This window comes from Anabrus simplex, chromosome 5 (assembly GCF_040414725.1).
Source record: "Anabrus simplex isolate iqAnaSimp1 chromosome 5, ASM4041472v1, whole genome shotgun sequence".
Taxonomy (NCBI): Eukaryota; Metazoa; Arthropoda; class Insecta; order Orthoptera; family Tettigoniidae; genus Anabrus; species Anabrus simplex.
The window spans coordinates 431,960,826-431,984,675 of record NC_090269.1 but is presented as its reverse complement, the minus strand read 5'-3'; the positions used below and the strand labels follow the sequence as shown (position 1 = coordinate 431,984,675).

Below are 23,850 nucleotides of genomic sequence, written 5' to 3'. Positions count from 1 at the left end.
TGCCATCGTTAGTTATTTTACTACCCAAGTAACAATATTCATCTACTTCCTTTAAGACTTCATTTCCTAATCTAATATTTCCCGCATCACCTGGCTTCGTTCGACTGCACTCCATTACTTTTGTTTTGGACTTATTTATTTTCATCTTGTACTCCTTACCCAAGACTTCATCCATACCATTCAGCAACTTCTCGAGATCTTCTGCAGTCTCAGATAAAATAACAATATCATCGGCAAATCTCAAGGTTTTGATTTCCTCTCCTTGGACTGTGATTCCCTTTCCAAATTTCTCTTTGATTTCCCTTACTGCCTGTTCTATGTAAACATTGAAAAGGAGAGGGGACAAACTGCAGCCTTGCCTCACTCCTTCCTGGATTGCTGCTTCTTTTTCAAAGCCCTCGATTCTTATCACTGCAGACTGATTCTTATACAGATTGTAGATAATTCTTCGTTCTCGGTGTCTGATCCCTATCATCTTCAGAATCATAAATAGCTTGGTCCAATAAACATTATCGAATGCCTTTTCTAGATCTACGAATGCCATGTACGTGGGCTTGTCCTTCATGATTCGATCCTCTAAGATCAGACGTAAAGTCAGGATTGCTTCACGTGTTCCTACATTTCTTCTGAAGCCAAATTGATCTTCTTCCAACTCAGCTTCAACTTGTTTTTCCATTCTTCTGTAAATAATACGTGTTAAAATTTTGCAGGCATGAGATACTAAACTAATGGTGCGGTAGTTTTCACACCTGTCAGCACCGGCTTTCTTGGGAATAGGTATAACAACATTCTGCCGAGAATCGGATGGGACTTCTCCTGTCTCATACATCTTGCACACTAAATGAAATAACCTTGCCATGCTGGTTTCTCCTAAGGCAGTCAGTAATTCAGAGGGAATGTCATCACTTCCAGGTGCCTTGTTCCTATTTAGGTCACTCGCAGCTCTGTCAAACTCTGACCTCAAAATTGGGTCTCCCATTTCATCAGCATCAACAGCCTCTTCATGTTCCAGAACCAAATTATCTACATCTTTACCTTGATACAACTGTTGGATATGCTCCTGCCATCTTTCTGCTTTGTCTTCTTTCCCTAGAAGTGGTTTTCCATCTGAGCTCTTAATATTCATACACCTAGATTTCCTTTCTCCAAAGGTTGCCTTGATTTTCCTGTATGCAGCATCTACCTTTCCCAGGACCATACAGCCATCGACATCCTTGCACTTCTCCGTCAGCCATTCTTCCTTAGCTCTCTTGCACTTTCTATCCACTTGATTCTTTAATCGCCTGTCTTCTTTTCTGCCCTCTTCATTTCTAGCATTCTTGTATTTTCGTCATTCATCAATCAGGTCTAGTATCTCCTGAGTTATCCACTGAGTTATCCACTTATTCTTAGTTGATCTTTTCTTCCTTCCTAACATTTCTTCAGCAGCCCTACTGACTTCATTTTTCATGACTCTCCACTCTTCCTCTATAGTGTTTCCTTCAGCCTTTTCATTTAGTCCTTGTGCAACATGTTCCTTGAAACAATCCCTCACACTCTTTTCTTTCAACTTGTCTAGATCCCATCTTTTTGCATTCTTTCCTTTCTTCAATTTCTTCAACTTCAGATGGCATTTCATGACCAACACGTTGTGGTCAGAGTCCACGTCTGCTCCTGGGAAAGTTTTGCAATCCAACACCTGGTTTCTGAATCTCTGCCTAATCATAATGAAGTCTATTTGATACCTTCCAGTGTCTCCAGGTCTCGTCCACGTATACAGCCGTCGTTTGTGGTGTTTGAACCAAGTATTGGCAAGGACTAAATTATGATCAGTGCAGAATTCAACCAGCCGACTACCTCTTTTGTTCCTTTGCCCCAATCCAAATTCTCATACTGTACTACCTTCTCTTCCTTGGCCTACCACTGCATTCCAGTCTCCCATCACAATTAGATTCTCGTCACCTTTTACATATTGTATTAAATCTTCTATCTCCTCATATATTCCTTCGATTTCTTCATCATCCGCTGAACTAGTAGGCATATAGACCTGCACTATTGTGGTGGGCATTGGTTTGGTGTCTATCTTGACGACAATAATTCTTTCACTATGGTGGTCGTAGTAGCTTATCCGCTGCCCTATTTTCTTATTCATTATTAAACCAACTCCATGCCTTCTGAAGGTTCCTTAATATGTATTGGGTTTTGTTTATTAACTCTTTTTAAATAGGTGCTTCTTAAGAAAGGGATAACTATCTTGAAAAGGATGTTTACTTTATCTGTGATTTCATTCAGCTTGAAGTTTGGATTGGCATACTGGTCCATACTGATGTAAAATTCCTCCAATATAATGAGCAATGGGCTCTTGGGATTCATGCTTTAAATTTCCAAGTTGTTTTCAATACTGGTAAATTTATGTTTATAATACTCCTCATGTTTCCCTATGGATGAAAAATGGTTATGTTTTATGGCATTAATATGTTCATCGTAGTGGATGAAAAAGTTTCTTCCAGTATATCCGACATGAATGGCTTCACAATTATTAAATTTTATACGATATACTACTGAATAAATAAATTTACTTTTTTTTCATTGACGGATTTAGTGTTCTGCAGAATATTGGTGTTACTATGCGTGGTTTTGTAGGCTATTTTTAGTAGTGTATTTTGAAAAAGTTATGGGGTAGATATAGGTATTATTGAAAGTGAAGAGTACATAGTCTTTCTTGGATTCGTTGTCTTTGTTTAATTTTGATTTCGGCTGCTGTTTTATTTTTTGAATAATTTTATAGATCATATCTTTGTTGTATCCATTCTGCTTTGCTATTTCGTGGATCAGATTTTATTCCTTTTTTGTTCCTTCCGAGACAAAGGTATGTTAAAAACTCATATATATATATATCTTGCTATGGTAGGCTGCTTTTTTGTGGGCGTTGGGGTGAGTAGAATCTATTTTTTTATTGTACTGGATATTGGGGTAGGTTTCCTATATATTTTGTATGTTAAGTGATTTTCATGCTTAGTAACAGATACATCTAAGTAATTTAGAGTGTGGTCATTTCCTATTTCAATTATAAAATATACATGTGGATCTAATTTGCTTAGTTGTTCTAATATGTTATTCTCGTTGGTAAATGTACTGTCTAAAATAAGAAATGTGTCACCTACGAATATGCACGAGAAGAAAATGTTGCCGATTTTAATGATTTCATGGTACTCTAAGTAATCTATATAAATCTCTGCTAGTATACCCGATGCTGAGAATCCCATGGGAAGGCCTTGATGTTTATGAAAGATGTCATGGAATATGAAATAGTTGTTGTTGATAGCAAATTCAAGTAGATTTATGAATTCTTCTATTTCAAGAATGCTTCGGTTGCTGTCGTTTCTTAAATTATTTTCGATGAAATTTACTGTTTTATGTATAGGTATGTTAGGGTACAAGTTTGTTATGTCATATGATACTAGGTTGTGGTGTTGCTCAATTTTCAATTCTTTTGATACATTGCAAAATTCTATTGAGTTCCGTATTGTCTTCTTGACTAAACAAACATACTGTTTCTTCAGAAATGCTTGAATAAGACATGATAATTTATAAATTGGACTTTATCTGTAATTTATAATATGTCTCGTAGGCACATTCTCCTTATGAATTTTAGTATAAGCTTTTGCAATGGAAATAGAAAATGACCACACTCTAAATTACTTAGACATACTAGGCACGAAAATCACTTAAGGTATAAAATATATAGGAAACCTACCCACACGTCCAATACATTAAAAATAGATTCTACTCACCCCAATGCCCACAAAAAAGCAGCCTACCATAGCATGATACATAGAGCTTATAACATACCATTATCTCCTAATGAACTTTAATAAAATCTGATCCACGAAATAACAAAGCAGAATGGATACAACAAAGATGTGACCAATAAAATTATTCAAAAAAATTAAATACCAGCCGAAATCAAAATTAACCAGAGACAACAAATTCAAGAAAGACTATGTACTCTTCTCTTTCAATCACCTCTAACTACCCCATAACTTTTTCAATATCCACTACTTGAAAATAGCCTGCACAACCACACATAATAACGCCAATATTTTACAGAACACTAAATCTGTCAATGAAAAAATAAATTTAGTCATTCAGGAGTATATCGTATAAAATATAATAATTGTGAAGCCAGTTATGTCGGACGTACCGGAAGAAATTTTTTCATTCGCTATAATTAACATATTAATGCCATAAAGCATAACCATTTTTCATCCATAGGGAAACATGTGGAAGACTATAAACATAAATTTACCAGTATTGAAAACGACATGGAAATTTTAAACGTAAGGAACTTCATCTTTTGGTCCGTATTCAACTGAGATCACAATTAAATTAGAATCTAGCGGGTTCCACCTTTTCAATACAAAATACAATGTTGTTGGATGGTATTTACAACATTATTTATTACAGAACATGTTTCGGTGTTCAATTTTTGACACCATCATCAGCTGCTCAGAAAGTGCAAAAAAAACTTGGCAATCTAAACATTAAACAACATATTGTCATACGTAACTCCTTAATATACATATATACAAACAATACAATATTGCTCTAGTTAAATCCTAAAACATCTACAGTAAATTATGCTATATTAAAACTCTAATATGTAACAAGAGAATTCTTGTAAGTCATAAATATAAAATTTCTCGTCTGTTTGATGAGTTGTCTTCACATTCCTTAATGTCTGTGATTTTGTACTATCGTACTATTGAATTCAAATGCGAACTTAAGATTGAGGATTTAAAATTGTATGCAGTCCATTTGATGTTAAAATGTTCATTTCATGTATATAATAACCAATTTGATGGATTAAAAGCTCGTTATATACAATATGATTGTTAAAACTGGGCCATCTTCTTAAATTTATTAAGTACAAAAAACTTCGTATTTTTAAAGCTGTATGCGTGGTTGGAACTGTAATTTCATTTGTCCTACAGTTTTTAGGCAGACATGCCTTCTCAGTTCAATAGAACCCTGCAATAATGAAACCCAATGTTAAGAGAAAAGCGAGAATATCGATAAAGAAAACTAATTGAATCTAACTGTTGATACGGCTGACTCACCTCTAAAGCTGTGTAATTCGCGTGACGGCTGCGGTGCGATGAGTGTGTCTGCTGGTATCTTGTGCTCTGTGATGAAGCGCCAGGGAAGGAGAAGTAGGGGCGGCAAAGGGGCAAAGGGAATGTTTCTAGAACGTCAAACTTTTTGAGAGAGTGTCTGGGGGGCGTTGTGGACGAAGACAGTAGTAAGCAAAGTTGTTATGTAGAGTTCGGAATACACTCGAATTTTCTGGAATTTTTAACTTGTTAAGTAATAGAATCAAACAATCAAATAATATCTTGGGTTTTTCCAAGATTTCATTCAGATTCAGGTTAGCGTTATAGTATTGGTCTAGATGTATTAGACATGCCTCTGTAATGTCAAGCTTCTGTCCCTTAGACAGTGTTTCCATGATCTCAAGGTCTTTATCTATGTGAATTTATTTTTGTACTCATGGATATGCTGCCCTACCGCTGAGAATCTGTGATATTTTACAGCGTTAAGGTGTTCCTGATACCTGACATTAAAGCTACGCCCAGTTTGCCCTATGTATCCGCTTCCACAGTCCCTACATTCGAACCTATATACCTATATACCCCTGATTTAGAATATGGATTGACTTTGTTGACAACCGAAACATTATGTAAAACAGTTGTATTTCTATTATCTGTCTTGAATGCGATCCTAATATTACGTTTCCTGAAAATATTTGTAATTCTGTATACATCTTTATTAAACGTGAAGGTTGCAATTTCCTTTGCTTCTATTTTATTTTTCATCAGACTCGTGTGAGGGCGATATTTGAATTTGCTTATTATTCGTTCTATAAAATTCTCTTTAAAACCATTAGCTTTAGCCATGGCTCGAATGATGTTCAGTTCCTTGTCCAAGTTTTGTTTGGACATTGGTATACTAAAAGCGTGATTCACCAAGCTGTTATAGGTCACGCATTTATGAGCTAAGGGGTGTATCGAATCATTATGTATTGTAACTGCAGTTTGTGTGGGTTTTCTGTAAGTACTAAAAGAAAATAATTAATAATGAAAAATTCAAGAATGTTCTATTTTGGTCTAGGTATGTAGACGATGGGTTTGTTATCTTGGATGAACGCATAACCAACGCCTCTATGACTCTTAATAATCTTAACACAATAGATACGGATATAAAATTTACTTTAGAATCCGAAATAGAAAAATCCATTAATTATCTGGACCTAAAGATCAATAGACACACTTCTTCATTTTCTTTCGATACATCCCGAATCTCAAAAAAGAGCAACCTTTTATAGTTTGATCCACAGAGCCTACCATATCCCCATATCTGATACAGATCATAAAAAAGAACTCGACTCCATTCGCTTCATACCAAGTAAAAACAGTTTTAGTACGCATTTCATTGACAGGATAGTCAACAAAATTGTCAACAGACCCAGTTCAACACTTCTTAGAGAAACAAAAAGAAAAACAGACAACTATGCCTCTTTCACCTATACCAATAATAAGATTTACGAAATCACCAACATTTTTAAGAAGCATAAGGTCAACAATGCCTTTAAAACAATTAACAATAACATTAATCTCTTTTACAACCACCATAAAATCAATAACACTATGAACAAATACAATAAATCAGGTGTATATAAGTTGAATTGCAATCAATGTTCCGTGAGCTACATTGGGCAAACTGGAAGAGGCTTTTTTATCTATATTAATAAAATTGTTTCTGTTTGTCTGTTTGTCTGTCTGTTTGTCTGTTCCACCATCACGTCGAAACGGCTGGATAGATCTCAACCAAACTTCATATTTAGAGTATACTGACCCCGGGGAAGGTTTCGATATGCATATCATTTTAAAATCTTTGAAAAGACGGGGGTTTTATAGGAAAAACGGTTTTCCTCCATTTTCTCTTATACTATTATAGGCAAAATATCGAATTTGTCGTATAAGGACGAGACAAAGCTCAATTTAATCCTCTTGACGCAAAGAACAAAACTCGGTAAGCCCTACGGGCCCGAAAACCATGTTTTAAGGCCCTAAAACCAACCGTTACGGAGATATTGGCACCACACTACCCCTGCTCTAGGAATCGGATAAAGAAATGAACTGCCGTAACCATGGCAACGTCAGCTCCAGGATTCTAGAGCAGTGAGATTATGCATGTACATTTGGGCATAGCTGTCAACCAAAATAGGTACAAATAAGACTTAATATCTGGGAAAAAAATATACTGTTGTGTAAGGCACTCATAGGACTCCTTTGGGCGGGGATGGAAAGGGGGTGAAGAACGAGTGTAACAATCTATATAAATAAAATTGTTTCTGTTTGTCTGTCTGTTTGTCTGTTCCACCATCACGTCGAAACGGCTGGATAGATCTCAACCAAACTTCATATTTAGGGTATACTCATCCCGGAGAAGGTTTTGATATGCATATCATTTTAAAATCCTTGAATAGACAGGGGGTTTATAGGAAAACCAGAATGGTTTTTCCACCATCACGTCGAAACGGCTGGATAGATCTCAACCAAACTTCATATTTAGAGGATACTCATCGCGGGGAAGTTTTCCATATGCATATCATTTTAAAATATTTGAATATATGGGGGGTTTATAGGAAAATCAGAATGGTTTTTCCACCATCACGTCGAAACGGCTGGATGGATCTCAACCAAACATTGTATTTAGAGTATACTAATCGCGGGGAAGGTTTAGATATGCATATCATTTTAAAATCCTTGAATAGACGGGGGGTTTATAGGAAAACCAGAGTGGTTTTCCCACCATCACGTCGAAACGGCTGGATAGATCTCAGCCAAACTTCATATTTAGAGTATACTCATCCCAGGAAAGGTTCCGATATGCATATAATTTTAAAATCTTTGAATAGACGGGGTGTTTATAGGAAAACCACAGTGGTTTTCCTCTATTTTCTCTTATACTATTGATTTTCTGTAAACTTTGTTTACCGTACGTGAAACGTCTCTTCATTATAAACAACTTTCGTTATGTTCATAATTTACCTTACTCTTCACATGACGGAGAAATTTACAATTTTCTGCTGGTATCATGCTCTGCATTTAGTGACCGACAGACCGACAACGAACCTACAGGTTACCATGGCAACGTCTCTGACTGCATGCCAGTAGGGAAGTAACGTATTGCCATTTTCCTCATCATGCTTTTAAATTCGTTGTTGTTCCTTGGGTAGATGGCAAGAGAGGCATCAATCGGCTCATCTGCGGGATATTGGCGGAATATCGTTGGAGGTTATAACCGCCCTCGAATAGATTAAGTAATAACACCATTAGTCATCTTCATATTTGTTTACCTAAGAATCACTGAACCTAAATTTCTCCTCTGTTAGCGCTTTATTATATCCATAACTCACGGCATTTATTTATTTGTCGTTATCCGGCTGTCCTCAGTTATAATCCATTTTCTATTAGTTTCAACATTCTTAACTGTATTTTCTTCCTTAATTACGCCGTATGTACGTGAATGCTAGAAACTACTGGATGCATTTCCACCAAGATTCGTATTTAGAATACACCTGTCCTTGATAGGTTTCAGGGCAAATATTGTTTCTAAATCCCTGAACTAACTGGGGGTTTATACGAAACCGAAACAGTGATTTTGCACTTCCAAAAAATATACACAACAAAAGTTTATGGAAGTCTACCTACCTTGGTAGAAATTAATGTCTAAACCTTTTTTTCTCATGTGCATCATTTCAATACGAGGATCAATAAGGGAGATATCATTAAAGGACCGTTTTTCTGTACAAGTCCCATCGGACTTAACTCACGAGCGGGTGCGTGTAAAGCGTATTCCTTACAACTTGAAAACTACTGAAGACATTCGAAACAAAATTTATATTTAGCATCCACCTGTCCAAAGGTAGGTTTTAAACGTAAATAACATTTCATGTTCCGGAATGGACTGGCGGTTTATAAGGAACCGAAATGGTGATTTTACTCTTCCACAATATATACAGAACAAGACCAACCTGACTGGAAATCGACCAAACCTGATGGAATTCCACCTCTAAACCTTTTTTTTCATGTGCATTTTTTCGTCAGGAGGATTAATAAGGGAGATATCATGAATGGTCACTTTTGCAGGTTAAGTCCAGCGGACATAGCCCAAAAGGTGTTTTACATGGAGCAGATTCCTTATCTATATAAATCAAATCGTAACGACTGTGTACCTCTACACTGACTATTTTGGCGAAATTTTCGTACAGCTTTCCGTTTAAGGGGTAATAATAACAATCTCCATAATTTTTGATTTCCTGAAAGTCCTAATTTTTACCCGCCTCGCCCAAAATCCACATTGTGGCATAATCTGCCAGAAGAATAAGAAGATAATTGAAATTTGACAAAATTATACGTTTTAGCCTGTAACGAATGAAAAATCCTATATCATTAAATTTTTCATTTTTTATCCCCGAAGAATATCGAAATATGCAGGCAATTTTAATGATGGTGCAGACCTTCGGAAATTCCTATCACGTAACGGATTGCACAATCTCCGTTCAATTTGGAATGATCTACAACCTTGGTCTTATGACTTTATGCCGTATCTGTATCCCTTTTACGTTTGATTTTTCTCTATTAATCGATGTTAAGTCAATTTGGAATTTTCACATGCATTATTCATACTTTCAATTACTTATATGAAATACAGAATCATCAAACTCTTCACGAAAATTGGCCCACTCAGTAGCCATATGTGAGCCAAATGCTACGTATGTAGCTGTCACATTATTATCCGAAAAGTAATGTAATGTGAGATGATCTTACAAAACCTTTACCCTGTTCCACGTTTCTAAATCTGACCCAAGAATAGATGACATATCATTGGACCAGCCATTTAGGCCACTAAATCCGGCGTGTCTTATGGTATAATCCTTTGTCGATATGACGTACGTTTAGTAGCAGTTAATCTGTAAATGAAGGTCTTCAATATTGTAAACACGCATATACTTTCGTATGTCGATCTATATATATTCACTGATGTCGATTTAGCGATCGAGAAAGGGTCGGTCTGCTATTGTAATCAGTACTCCCCACACCGACTTTGACTGGCAGTAGGAAAGGGTTCCTTCTCCAACTCCTGTGTAACTGTCATTAGTAAGGAAGGCCTACAATTGTAATGAATAGTTCCCTTCTCGATTTGACTTGCAGAAGGTAAGTGAGCATGCAGTTTTGTTTAAAACTCCCCTACCCGATTGTGTTTGGCAGTAGGCAAGGGTGCCCGCCATTATAAAGAAATGTACTCATCTAAAATGTGACTGGCATTAGGCATAGTGGCCTGCTATTTTGATGGAAACTCACCAACTTGGTGTGACTGGCAGTACGCTGGCTGGCAGTAGGAAAAGGGGCCTGTCATTATAATGATAACTGCACAACTCAATTTCGAGTGATAGTAGGGTAATTGCCTGCCATTATAATAAAAACTGTAATCTGTCTGGAGGTAGGAAAGGGGGGCTGCCATTTTAACGAAAACTCCCCAAATCGATTCTGTCCGCATAGTAGGCAATGGGGCCTGCAATTATAATGTAAACTTCCCAGTAGGCAAGTGAGCCTGCCGTTATATCACAAATCCGTAACAAACACTTTACATTGGAAACGTACGGGGACCTCCCCATGCTCTTTCTCGGATAACGCTAAGAGACATGCAATTTTAAAACTATCTTATTTACTGCATGTACACTATTTACTTCGATATTCGAATACAATGTAGAATACCGTAGCGAAGCACGGGTACATTCGCTAGTCAGATATAAAGAACATGTCAATGCTGCCAAACGTAAAAGATACTCCGCTATGAGCACTCGTATGACAGAGTCCAATCATTTCTTCACTTCCATAGAACAGGACCTAAAAGTTCTTTATTTTCATAGTAAAGACAGTTTACTCAACATTTTAGAAAACATTTATAAAACATAGATCAAAAACGCAACCCCACTCATAATTTAAATGAGATTTCAGAAATTATGAACGTAACTTTTGAGTCATTACTCAACAGTTCCTATTTTGACAAACATTCAAACAAGCTTCCACGTGATCGCTCTCCGTCTATTGATTCCAACCTTCCCCTAATTTCCCCTCACACTGGCTCCCATCACACACTTCCTCCATAGTTCATCCTCAGTCAGGCAAAAAAAAAAAAAAGCACGCTAAGCTAATTACCCTTTGAGAAGCGAGAACGCAAGTAATCAGATGTGCCACAAACTTCCTTTTTTCATTTTTTTCATTCTTTCGTTTTTTATATTGTAAAAGCTTGCTTAATTTCAATTTTTATAATAATCTTTATTCTCATTCTAGGGCCGTCCACTGTACTTTTACGTACGTCATACGATCTGATATTCCACCTAGTTTCTATAAGAAATGTTAACCTTGCACCAATATGACGTTCTTTACATCTTCTCACTGGATTCCCTACACATGCTCGCTGATCGTCTTTTTTCTGCTACAAATAACATTATGCACTTCATTATCAGCTTTTGCCGATGCACCTGAATGCTGCATGTCAACAGCACCCTCAAGATGAACTTAAACAACAGGCTTTACTGTATCGTCTCATGTGTATGATTTTAATTTTGTTCATCAACAGCTTTTGAATGTTCGTACTTGGAATAATCTGGAACATACTTGCTATTTTGGTTGACGTGTTAGGCAACCCCATTTATTTTAATGTATTGTTCCGTCCTTGTGTTTTTTATGCCTTTTTCTTAAATATCTTACGGCTGATGATATCTACAAGTTAGACGAAACATGTCCTGTCATAATTAATAATGTTGTTTAAATAAATAGACAATAAATTTATGGTATTGTAAAGGTGGAATATTGACTTAACCTAAAAGTATGACAATACGGACTTTACGATGAAATTTATTTTATGTAATAAATAACTCATATGTGTCAGTTAAAACATAAAATTATTGAAAACAAATCGCGACACGCGGACATAAACAAGCACGGAGACTGCCATATTGGATCATAGACATCAAGCGCTCACAGATCATACACTCAAAATCGACGAGTAAACTAGCAAAAATGAAGCCATGTCAGTTTCATCTAATGACATAAGAAGGAATTACAAACATTCTACCTTCTTTCTACTTGATTTGTGGCACAATCTAGCACCTTACTGCCTTACGGCATTCTGGCATTTTCTGTACAGAATTTAAGTGCCAATACATCGACATCTTGACACTGTGAGAGTTAATGAATTATGTGTCATTCATGAAGAGATTAAGTGGAGCTTTGTCCGGCCCTGCGGTGTAGGGGGCAACGTGTCCGCCTGTCACCCGGTGGCCCCGGGTTCGATACGATGCCATGTCAGGGGTTCTTAATTGCATATGATTAATATCTCTGGCCTGGGGACTGGGTGTTTGTGTCGTCCTTAACATTCCTTTCCTCACATTCAAAACTTTACACTTCTGCCATTTACAAAATACACGCAGGTTCCTCACATACGGTGCAAGTAGGGGCAAAGGATCTTTCTAGGTTGACACCCTGAACAAATATCATTCTTTTAATGAAAAAAAAAAGAGTTTTTAGAGTCGCACACTGAATGCCATATGAACACTGATGAGTATTTTAGACTAAGAATAAAAATACCAAAATATATTATAACACTATAATATTATTACTTGAATTATGTGACATTCATTATTAGAATCAGTGATGCTTTGAATTGTATATTATGTTAACACTAGGTTCTAAGATCAGCTGAAGATGACCTGAATAAGGGTCAAAACCAGTCCTGTATACTATTGTGATATAGGTATAGGCCTATATTAATAAAATATTGATTAGGTATAAGGTTCCCATCTTTGTAATTGTGTATTACTGGATTAATTAATTAGCCATGCCATCACAATAGAGACCTTAAGCTGTACTTTAATAAGAAATTTCTAGCATACAGCAGGTACTCTGGGTATTACACCAAACAGAACACTGCCTCCTAAACAGCATATTGACAATACTGTTGCTTAGCTCATGAGAGAAAACAGCATACTCAAGAAACTATGTGGAACAAAACAGTGATCAGGTGCTACAGCCCTTCAGTGCTCGGCCATTGGATTTGTGTACTCCTTAGCCGAATGCTGTGTGCCCGTTCGGTTAAGCAGCCCTTATGTGCAGGAAATTGATACCCAGCTAAATAACACCTTGCATTTGAACACACTTCATACTTGAGAAAACTCTTTTGAGAAAGGTACTGGGCCCACTGATTCAAAATTAATTAATTATTAGCCGACTTAAATGAAATTCATAGTCATACTATTTATATTACAGGACATGTTTTGTTCTCCTTGACAACATCTTCAGCTACTAAATATCAGCTTATTATAGTTAAAATCCATAATGAGGTAGTCAATATGCAACCAACTATGAAATGCATTATGTGCAAGATACTTCATAGCCGACAACTGCCCATTCATGAAGATCTCCACAGATATATGTTGGCAGGCTTGCTTTTTAATTCGCTTTACGTCGCACCAACACAGATACGTCTTATAGGAATGATAGGATATGAAACGGCTAGTGGGAAGAAAGCAGCTGTGGCCTTTATTATGATACAGCATTTGCCTGGTGTGAAAACGTAAAAACACGTAAAGCTATACTGAGGGCTACTGACAGTAGGGCTTAAACTCACTATGTCCCAAATACAAGTTCAAAGCTGCATGACCCTAAATGTATGGTCAACTCGAATGGTGGCAGACTATTTTCCGTGTAGCCTCCACTTCCACTGGCTTGAAACATCATTCCCAGCAATTTTTACCTGAACAAAGTCCCAAGAAGGACAATTATTCTCATCTTTGGAACGCTACAATGTACCTCGCATTACAGAACATGTTCCAGGTTCTGATCTACCTAGGAGAGCCAGGTCAACATCAGACCAAACATGGAGTATATGGAAATCTCCTGTTGTCCACAGTGTGAATGTGAGGCTGCTAGACATTACCCAGGAGTGCACTGTATATGTTTATGCAGGAGATGTGAAAGACTTCCTCCTTTTAATGTCTCAGGTAACTGAATAAGTCCACAGTTCATGTTTTAAATTGTACTAATCTTATTATGAAAGTTATGTATTGAAAAGTCATACGCTTAATAATTAATAATGATCATGCTCATGCTGCAGTAGTAGAAAGTAGGTATAGTTCTGTTTCACGTCGCATCAATGCAGATAGGTTTTATGGCAATGATGAGATAGCAAAGAGATTGGAGTGGGAAGGAAGTAAACAGTACAACCCCAGCATTTGCTTCATGTGGAAAGCAGGTAACAGAATTAAGTGTCACCCACGAACAGTATACTAAGAGTGTTAGTATGTTTATTTGAACAAAGAGGCTCTTGATGTCGCCTCATAGGGCTCTCATACTCAAGTTGGAAAAAGAAGCCATGAAGATGTGTTATAAAGTATGTATACTATTAAAACAACTATATCCCGCACCCCTCAACATTAGTGCCTCTATTCACCACTTACATCGCAACAATCTGCACGCTGAATGACTGACATTTGTTTCCTTCTTGCGGTCTTCTCGCAGATGACATAATCGGGCTGATCACAAGGCTGACAACCTGTCTACTTAGGAACTAGCATAAGCGCTACATGACATTTTTCCTTGCTGTGCAGAGAGTACGCTCTGTGGCCACAGAAAAAAACTCTTGAAGGGAGTGGGGCCCAAAGCGGCCTCTGTTCCCATGGCAGAGGTAGGCCTGGATGTGCAAACTAGGTCACAGCTACTAAACGACCTTTTTCCTTGCCATGTAGACAGTATGCTCTGTGCCCATAGAAGAAAGCCTCTTGAATGGAGTGGGGCTCCAAAGTGGTGCAAACTAGGTCACAGCTACTAAAATGACCCTTTTCCTTGCTGTGTGGACAGTACGCTCTGTGGCTGTAGAAAAAAGCCTCTTGAAGGGAGTGGAGCCCCAAAGTGGCCTCTGTTCTCATGACAGAGATTAACCTGGATGTGCAAACTACGTCACAGCTACTAAATGACCTGTTTCCCTGCCGTGCAGAGAGTATGCACCGTGGTCATAGATAAAAGCCTCTTCTTGAAGGGAGTGGGGCCCCAAAGTGGTCTCTGATCTCATGACAGAGGTTGGCCTGGATGTGCAAACTACGTCACAGCTACTAAATGACTTGTTTCCCTACCGTGCAGAGAGTATGCACTAAGGCTATAGAGAAAAGCCTCTTGAAGGTTGAGTGGCCCCAAAGCTGCCTCTGTTCTCATGACAGAGATTAGCCTGGATGTGCAAACTACGTCACAGCTACTAAATGACCTGTTTCCCTGCCGTGCAGAGACTATGCACTGTGGCTATAGAAAAAAAGCTTCTTGAAGGTCACGTGGCCCCAAAGCTGCCTCTGTTCTCATGACAAGAGATTAGCCTGGATGTGCAAATTAGGTTACAGCAATTAAATGACCCTTTACATTGCTGTGTGGACAGTATGCTCCTTTATTTGTGCTTTTATTCTGTGGGGGCTTTGTGATGGAAAGTAATTCTCATCATTGCTGGGAATGACATCACATCCCATTTTAAATTAACCAATAGCAGTGCTAGTAGCTACTTGAGCAATGGAGAATGCTGTGTGCTGATCTTTATTAGGTTATAAAAGTGAATGTACTTATGGGGGTGGGCTGGTGAACACATCTCTTCTCTGAAAGGAATTCCACATTTGTACTTCCTTACAATGTTATAAAGCTTGTAGTGCATAGTGTATATTTTTACCTCTATAACACAGGAACAGATTTTCTGGACTTGTTATCCTATTGGTAGACAGCACACAATGCACCATATGCTGGAACAGAACCAAGGTGCTACGATAGTTAGAAAACAAGTGGTTGTAGATGGTCTGCACTGAGATCTGTTTTCTGAGGAAATGCATGTATGGTCTACATTCACACAGAAATTGCGTGTCAACATAGAGAAAAGTTATGTCAGACCAGAAAGTGCAGAATGATGTCGTGAATTTCCAAGAGGTTGGAACAACAGTGAAAAATAAGGAGCGGAGATTAGGTGCATTGTCATATGTGGCCCGTTGCACAGAAAGGAATGCAAAGTCAGCAATGGCAGAGCTCAACAGAAGTATCTGGGGTGTAAAACTTGCATCTCTGTTTTGACTTTTGAGCTCCCTAGGGTCTTCTCACGCAGCAGTTGGAGTATTCGACACTCAATGTCATGACTGCTTGGACTACCTAGGGGTCTACTTATGCAGCAGTTTGAGTATTCAATACTCGATGTCGTGATTTCTTGTGCTACCAAGGGTCTTCTCACGCAGCAGTTTCAGTATTCGACACCCAATGTCTTGACTTCTTGCACTACTTCTTATGCAGCAGTTTGAGTATTTCACACTCTATATCATTACTTCTTGTGCTACCTAAGGGTCTTCTTATGCAGCAATTCGAGTATTTGACACTCGATGTCTTGAAAACTTCATACAATTAGTAAGAAAATTAGTGAAATCTGTAAATATTTTCTTAAAATACAGTTTTCTTAATAGCATCAGTCAACAATTAATATTTTCTGAATTACAGCACCTAGAAGCGTGAACTTTCTTAAATGCTCAGTATCTTATGACAATTGAAACAATGCATTGATAGGGGTCTAACCACCAAAATTTCTATTATGAGTTAATTGCAAAAATGGCCATCTTAGACTGGAGTTAGATACCTTTTCCGCACGAGACAGAAGTCCTCCACCCTCTAGCACAGCAACAAGTTCCGAATTCTTCCACATGACTACGCCACTATGCAGGAACATCCATTAGATCCTTATTCCAATTAAACCTCACATTCAGAAAAATTGTTGGTTAGATCCCTTTTCGGTGCATCGCTTCAATTCTAGAACCACAAAAATCTCAAAAATGTAAAGTCCGGCAGGTGACATATGCACTTCAGAAAGTGCACTTAATTAATGGCTCAATGAGCAAGGTATTCCAATGGAAAATCTTATTTACGCTATGCTGAGTGCTTTAATGACTGATGTGAATAAACAGAACAGCAGCATACTTCTGAAATGAAATGGGACCCTTCATCCTGATCTATCTTTAACTGTTGTGGCAAAATAAGTTGGGCAAGCTACCTTTCTTGACTCATACCTTCTAGCAACGATATCCACCCAATGCCAGTGGCATACTGTCTTGACACACGCAGATAATGGATCAAACTGAGACCGTCAAGGTGAACAACTCTGGTGGATTACTAGTTCAGCTACTGTACACTTGCTGAGCGAAGAGGGGAAAAGACATCCCTTGCTAGAACGAAAACAAGTACAATACTAAGTTTACCTACCACATATAGATGAATTTCTCATGGAGAAGGGAAAAAATATATAAACAATTCTGATATGCAGATCACAGAAGATTGAATAATGGGCAGAGTAAGGTGAAAGAGTCACTATACATAAATTGTAATTTTTGTCCTAAATGCAGGATAATAATTGCTTTCACGCAAAACAACAGTAAAACTGGTGGTAAATTAATAAATATCATTACTACTGAAACATGCATAGTGTACATACCTACAGAGACTATTTTGCTGTAGACACAACTCTCTCCTACAGGATTGCGCAGCATTGTGCCATTTTATGTTTCCTTCTTGAGGTCTAGGGCTAACACCGACGAACAGGAGTGCTGTACAAAATTAAAATTGAGGAAGATATTTGTGTTAATGTGGTTATGGGACTCTTAAATCTCTCGTCTGAGCGACTGCCAAGATCCTTAATGTCACCAAGCATTGTGTGGTCAGCTCCACGATGCCATCTTTTGTTTCCTTCCTGAGATCCAGGGTTAGCACAGAATAGGAGTACTATGCCTGTGAATTCTCAATATCTTTGTCCAGCACGACTAGCGCGGACAGTTCAGACAGGAAAATGTAGATGAAATGTACATTGTCAGTAGCACAAAAAATATTTTTGTTGAAAGAGAATAATTATATTAATTAATGAGTTATGGGCACAAGTCAACAACTCACCCCACCAAGTAACATCAAACAAAGCAAAGCAGTTCAAAGAAGTTAAGTGAGCACACACATAAGTGTTACATGAACAAAAGACACTGAGGTGCTGTGACGTAGTAGAATTCATAGTCGTAATGTTTCAAAGTATGCATGTGTAAATTTTGGCAAAAGTTGACACTGTGCAACCCAAATTTCATAACATTATATGGAAGTGAAAATTATGCAAATCGTACTTGGAAGAGGTTCTACAGGAGAGATGTGTTCATTGTAATGTCTAGAAACCCACCTTCCCTCCCCCAGAAGTACATTTTCTTTCATAACCTAACAAAGAGCTACACCCACCATTGTCCACGGCCAAAGTAGCTACCTGCATTCTCATTGGTCATCGTGAACAGAATGTGATGTCGCTGCCATCAACGACGATAATTAGATTGTGTTATCAACCCCAGCTGAATAAGTGTACAAATATAAGCACCATGTAAAGGAAACAGTGTGAAATACACAAACAGGAATAAGTCTATATGAAACATACCTTAATGCAATGGCGGATATAGAGTTGCAGCAGCTTTAAGGAATTCATGCACCTCCACGTCTAGGGGAAGGAACACTTACATAGGGATTCGCCTGTCACCTTAAGTGAAATATTCGTAGAATATGCTTGGTCACCGTCTAATAGTTTTGACACTAGTCTTAGTTCCCTACTAAACAGGTTGGCAGTACTGCTGACAGCTCGAGCACGTCCTCGCATCCTCAGCGAGAAGTGAACAAATAACAGTCAGTCCGCGTGCAGTATTGGGTAGCTTGGCTTCAACTATTCATTATATATAATAATGGCATGTATTACCGGTAATTTACTGCTAATTTTATTCTTGATTTGCGTAAAATCAATTATCCTCCATTTACGACAAAAATTATAATGAAATTTCATGGATACGATTCGTTCACGTAACCAATGGGCAGTTCATAGACCGGATATTAACTGTATAATCGGATGAAACAAGAAATCAACTCTTTAAACACATCCCCACAGGTTGTTTTCTGGTCAATATTAAATACACCTGAAACAGACTTTCAGATTATTAGATTCTGCTGAGTATTAATACATATAGCAGAGGCTAAATGTTGCCAAATACCCACACATGTAAATGTAACGCACTACTTAGATGTCCACATGCACAAGGAACTGGAATTTAATTTCCTGCACGTGATAACTGAGGTGATTTGGCACGTTAGGCAAGAGGTTATGTACGCAGTGAAAAGTTTCAAAACAACATAACTTAATGAAGCAAACTATACAGAAATAACGTAATGAAAGGAATAAAAATGCAAAAGTGTATGGAGTTGGGCCTACGTCGCAGAAAGCAAATGCTCATATAATACACAACAAACCAGCCACTTCGATACCGAACCGGACATACGTAACTGACTTTCTTGGACATTCGTGACTAATACGATCATTTCTGTCCATATGAATACGGTATGAATTATTTAACATGAAGTTCGATTATGCTGAAAAGAAATGTCCATACAGTCTACCGCACATTTGAGTATCAAATGCAAAGTATCATTTAGGCGTTAATCAAAGCAGACAGAATTTACAAGGACCTGTTACAATAATGGCGTATGGCCTCCGGAGAGGCCTGGTGCAGGTCTTTGTCTAGCAGACGGCCTATTAGGCAACCTGCATGTCTGTGAAGATGAGGGCCCTACCTCGGATGATTTCTAATGTTGAATACGCCACACATTATCAGCCCCCGAACCATTTGAATTAACCAATTAAGGTTAAAATCCCCGATCCGGCCGAGAATCGAACCCGGGACCCGCTGAACCAAAGAGGCCAGTACGCTGACCATTCAGCCGAGTCGGACAAGGACCTGTTAACCAATGGAGACAAATATTCTACACAATGAAACAAAGGAATGTATGCATTATTTCAGTCGAGATATGAACAACTGTACCGGTAATCATCGAACTTCTAACCGAGTTGGAACATTTAACACCGCACGTGTATTTACCCACCGACAAGTGTGAAGAATTACTACCAGTGTCTTGAGAGTTCGGCCTACAGTTACTCCCATAAATATTCGGTCAGTCTGATTTTTCACACACTTTTATTGGGTAGTTATTCTTACACTATAAAGATAACGTTAAATACAACGAAACATGTAGGAAAACATAGTAACACTTTCTACAAACATTGTGATGTAATTCAAAATCTTCTGACAGTCATTAGTACGCCCTCTGTTGTACATTAAATAAAAGCAATAATTCCAGTGCCACCTCAAAAATATTCGGCCACTATACAAAAAGCAACATAAACTCGCATAATTCACAACAATGTAACACATTCAGTACTTTGTAGGTCCACCTTGATGTTTTAGGACCTATTTCAGTCGATTCGGCATACTGGCGATAACTTTCTTGATATTATCAGGGCTTAATGCCGCCCATTCTTGTAGCAGTCTCCTCTTCAAGTCTCTGAAGGAACTTGGCCGCCGCAATTGCAGAGCTGCCTTCATTCGACTCCATACCTTTTCGATGGGGTTCAGGTCGGGTGATTGTGGTGGAGTTTCAAGACCTTCGGGCAGTTGTACAACAGCCACTCCCTGACAAGTTACGACTTGTGCTTGAGGTCGATATCTTAGTAGAAATTGAAAGTACACTGTATATCAAGTTGTTCCGCAAATTGTCGCAATTTTTTTTTTGAGGATAGCCAAATACACCTTTTTTGTCAAAGTATCTTCAATGAAACTCGGTGCACCAACCCCGTTCGATGCTACACATCCCTACACGATTGCTCTTCCTCCACTTTTTTTTTTTTACCGTTGCTTCTAAATTGCTTGTTCTCAGTTCCTCGTGACGTTTCCGCCACACAAATTGCTTGGCATCGGACCCGAAGACGTTGAACTTTGACTCATCAACAAATAACACATCCTCCTACCAAGCACTGGGTTTGCGTACGAAGGTTTTTGCGAACTCTAGCCGCTTGTTTTATTTACTGCACTAATGTATGGTTTCCTCCTAGCTCTTCTCCGAAAGAACTCATTCCTTCGCAGTGCTCTTCGCACGGTATCAGTACCCACTTTCTTTCCACACTCCTCTAAAACAGCTGCTGCCAGTTTCGGAGCACTAATTTTCGGATTCCGTTTTCCATTCTGAAGCACAACCGCTCCTCTCGTTGTGTTAGCCTACTTCGTCTGCCTGTCTGGGGAATTGAATCAATTCTGTCTTCATTTTTGCATCGTATTATATCTCCAATTGTTGTTCCGGTTATGTTAAGCATCTGCGATATCTTTCTATGCGATTTACCTCGAGCACGATGGAATATCACGAGCTGGCGTTCTTCAAAAGTGGTATTGTGTTGTCTTTTGCACCCCATTTGATACCATTCCGCAACACTGCAGCAAATGATTTCTGCACGACGTGTCTCGCGACACCGCACTCCTGAACTGAACATTTTGCAACGCTATCTGCCCTGTCTCCGTCAATGAACACAACGGCAATCCCGGCCTTTTCAGGTGACCGAATATATTTGAGGCGTGTCATTTCACCCATGTCCACTATGACCTTTCTTTTACAGCATACTGTACATCAATGTTTCCTGATTCCTCTTCGGCTTAAGCAACGAAATGTAGTTTCATAACTTGGACACATTTCGTTTCACATTCGACTCATGGGTGCGTTATTGTTATAACTTTTTCGCGGATTTCATCAGTGGCCGAATATTTATGGGAGTGACTGTACCTGAACTTCTAATTGGCTGTTCAATTCTTAAGAACGCTGTCACATTCATAGCGTACCATGCCAAACGCCTTCGCCGAGACGAAAGACAGGCAGGATGTGCTTATGCCCAAAGAGTATACAGAGTAGAGTGTTACTACTCGTAGAGTAGTGGTGAGAAGAATCGAACAATTTCCACAATCTGTCGCTATGCATCGGAGAACATTTTAGAATCGAAACTTGCATTCGAAACCAAGTTCTCGCTAGAATCCTTCATAACTCCAGTAACTGAAATGTTAGTGAACTCTGGACATCGGGAACAATTCAGTGTCCAGGAAGCGCTATACTAATCTATCCCTGTATGGTTTATGTATTATTTGAACAACATAAGGAATGGTTGCTGTCAAAATGTCCAATTCTACTGGGTATTTTTCAACCTGTGGGTGGCGACTGTACAAAAACACCCACGTTGTCCCCTGCCTATCGTAAGAGGTGACCGAAAATAGCTCTAGGGGCTTTAAACTTGGCAGCGTGGGTTGGTAACCACGAGGCCCTCAGCTGAGTCCTGGAATTGCTTCCACTTACTTGTGCCAGGCTCATCGTTTTCATTTATCCTATCCGACCTCCCTTGGTCAACTCTAGGGAACATTTGATTTTCACGCCTTTTGCGGCTCTCGTGTTTTGGCCGATACATTCATTTTTCGAAGTGTGCGACGCCTTGCATTTTCCCCTCTGATCAGTGTTAACAGTAGATGGCTGTATTCCTCTAAAAATTATAATCACCACCTCTCATATATATATATATATATATATATATATATATATATATATACATAGTATTTCAGAGAGCGAGTTGCCACGTGGATTCGGTCACGTCGCTTTCAGCTTGCATTCGGGAGATAGTAGGTTCAAATCCCTTAATATGGCATTCCATGGTTTCCCAATTTCACGCCAGGCAAATGCTAGGGCTGTACATTAAGTAAAGACCGCTCCCTTCCCTCTCCTAGCCCTTTCCTATCCCGTCGTTGCCATAAGAGCTATGTGTGTCGGCGAGACATTAAGCAAATTATAAAAACAAAGTTTATTTCTCCTTTTAGAAAATATAGAGAGAGTAATCATATATATTGAGTGATTTGTGTTCTGATAGCCCACTATAACCATCATTACAACTTCGTATCCGTGTAAAGGCCGGTCTCCACTGATTAACATTTAACACCAACATGTTAAATTTAACATGTTACAATTGACATGTATCTTGTGTTTGTGTCTTCCAATTGACTTTGCATGTTAACTCAGAATGTTGAGGTTAACACTTTTAACATGTTGGCGTGTTTTCCGCTCCAAGTGGAAAACATGTCAAGTCAATTCGTTCTTCGTGAGATGTTGGCACAGCTTCGGCAACTTCCTTGCCGTTTCCATGTCAACAGATAGCCAAACGGCGCAAACGACGTGCTTCTCGTGAAGTAGGATTATAGTTACAACACTCCGCAACACTCATTCTCTTTGTTATAAGCTACAAATACAGTACCAGTACCGGTACGCGTACGCGTGTCGTTCTGTCTGCACTAGCCTATACTAAAATTTGTAGTCAGAAATGGAGTGGAGCAAGATTCCTTTGGACTTAATTAATGATATAATAGAAAGGCCTTGTTTGTGTGATGTCTCATCAAAGGAATACAGAGACAAAGCGAAGAAAGCCGACAATTTCCAGGAACTCTATATTATAATTATTCCCGCGAGTGCATCGAAAAAAACCTAGCGTACCGGTACCTCCGCTCCCAGTACAGTCGAGTATTGCAAAAAATCAGAAAAAGTCGGGGGGCGGGGGGCGGGAACGGACGAAGTTTACACCTACTTCATAGTGTCATGCTTTTGAAGCAATGAGCAGGATGCGGGGAGGAAATGTGTTTAATAAAACTGCATTTGTAAATCATAACAAGAAGCAACAGTGGCAATAACAAAGGCCACATCTTTTTCATCTGAGTCCTTTGTCCTTGTTTGAAAATACTACACACCACCTAAATTTATTACCGCAAACTGATATGATGAACTACCTACATATAAACAAAGAAAGTTAAGTTTAACA

The 23,850-nt window shown here is 38.5% G+C and overlaps 1 protein-coding gene across 3 annotated transcripts in view; it reads right to left on the bottom strand.

Annotated features, from left to right (window-relative positions):
• The window catches only part of LOC136875061 (zinc finger protein 578), a 65,703-nt gene extending 43,842 nt beyond the window's left edge, over positions 1-21,861 (bottom strand). The window contains exons 1-2 of one of the 3 annotated variants that reach the window (XM_067148795.2): positions 17,608-18,293; positions 17,186-17,341 (exon numbers count right to left, since the gene is read on the bottom strand). Coding sequence is in view for 1 of the 3 variants with exons in the window: in XM_067148794.2 (XP_067004895.2) it covers positions 16,759-16,848 (90 nt within the window). In the remaining 2 variants the exon portion in view is untranslated. Of the gene's footprint in view, positions 1-16,758; positions 16,879-17,185; positions 17,342-17,607; positions 18,294-21,788 lie in introns of those variants that run through there. The other 2 variants (XM_067148796.2, XM_067148794.2) reach the window with 2 other exon arrangements.
• Positions 21,862-23,850: the final 1,989 nt, after the last annotated feature.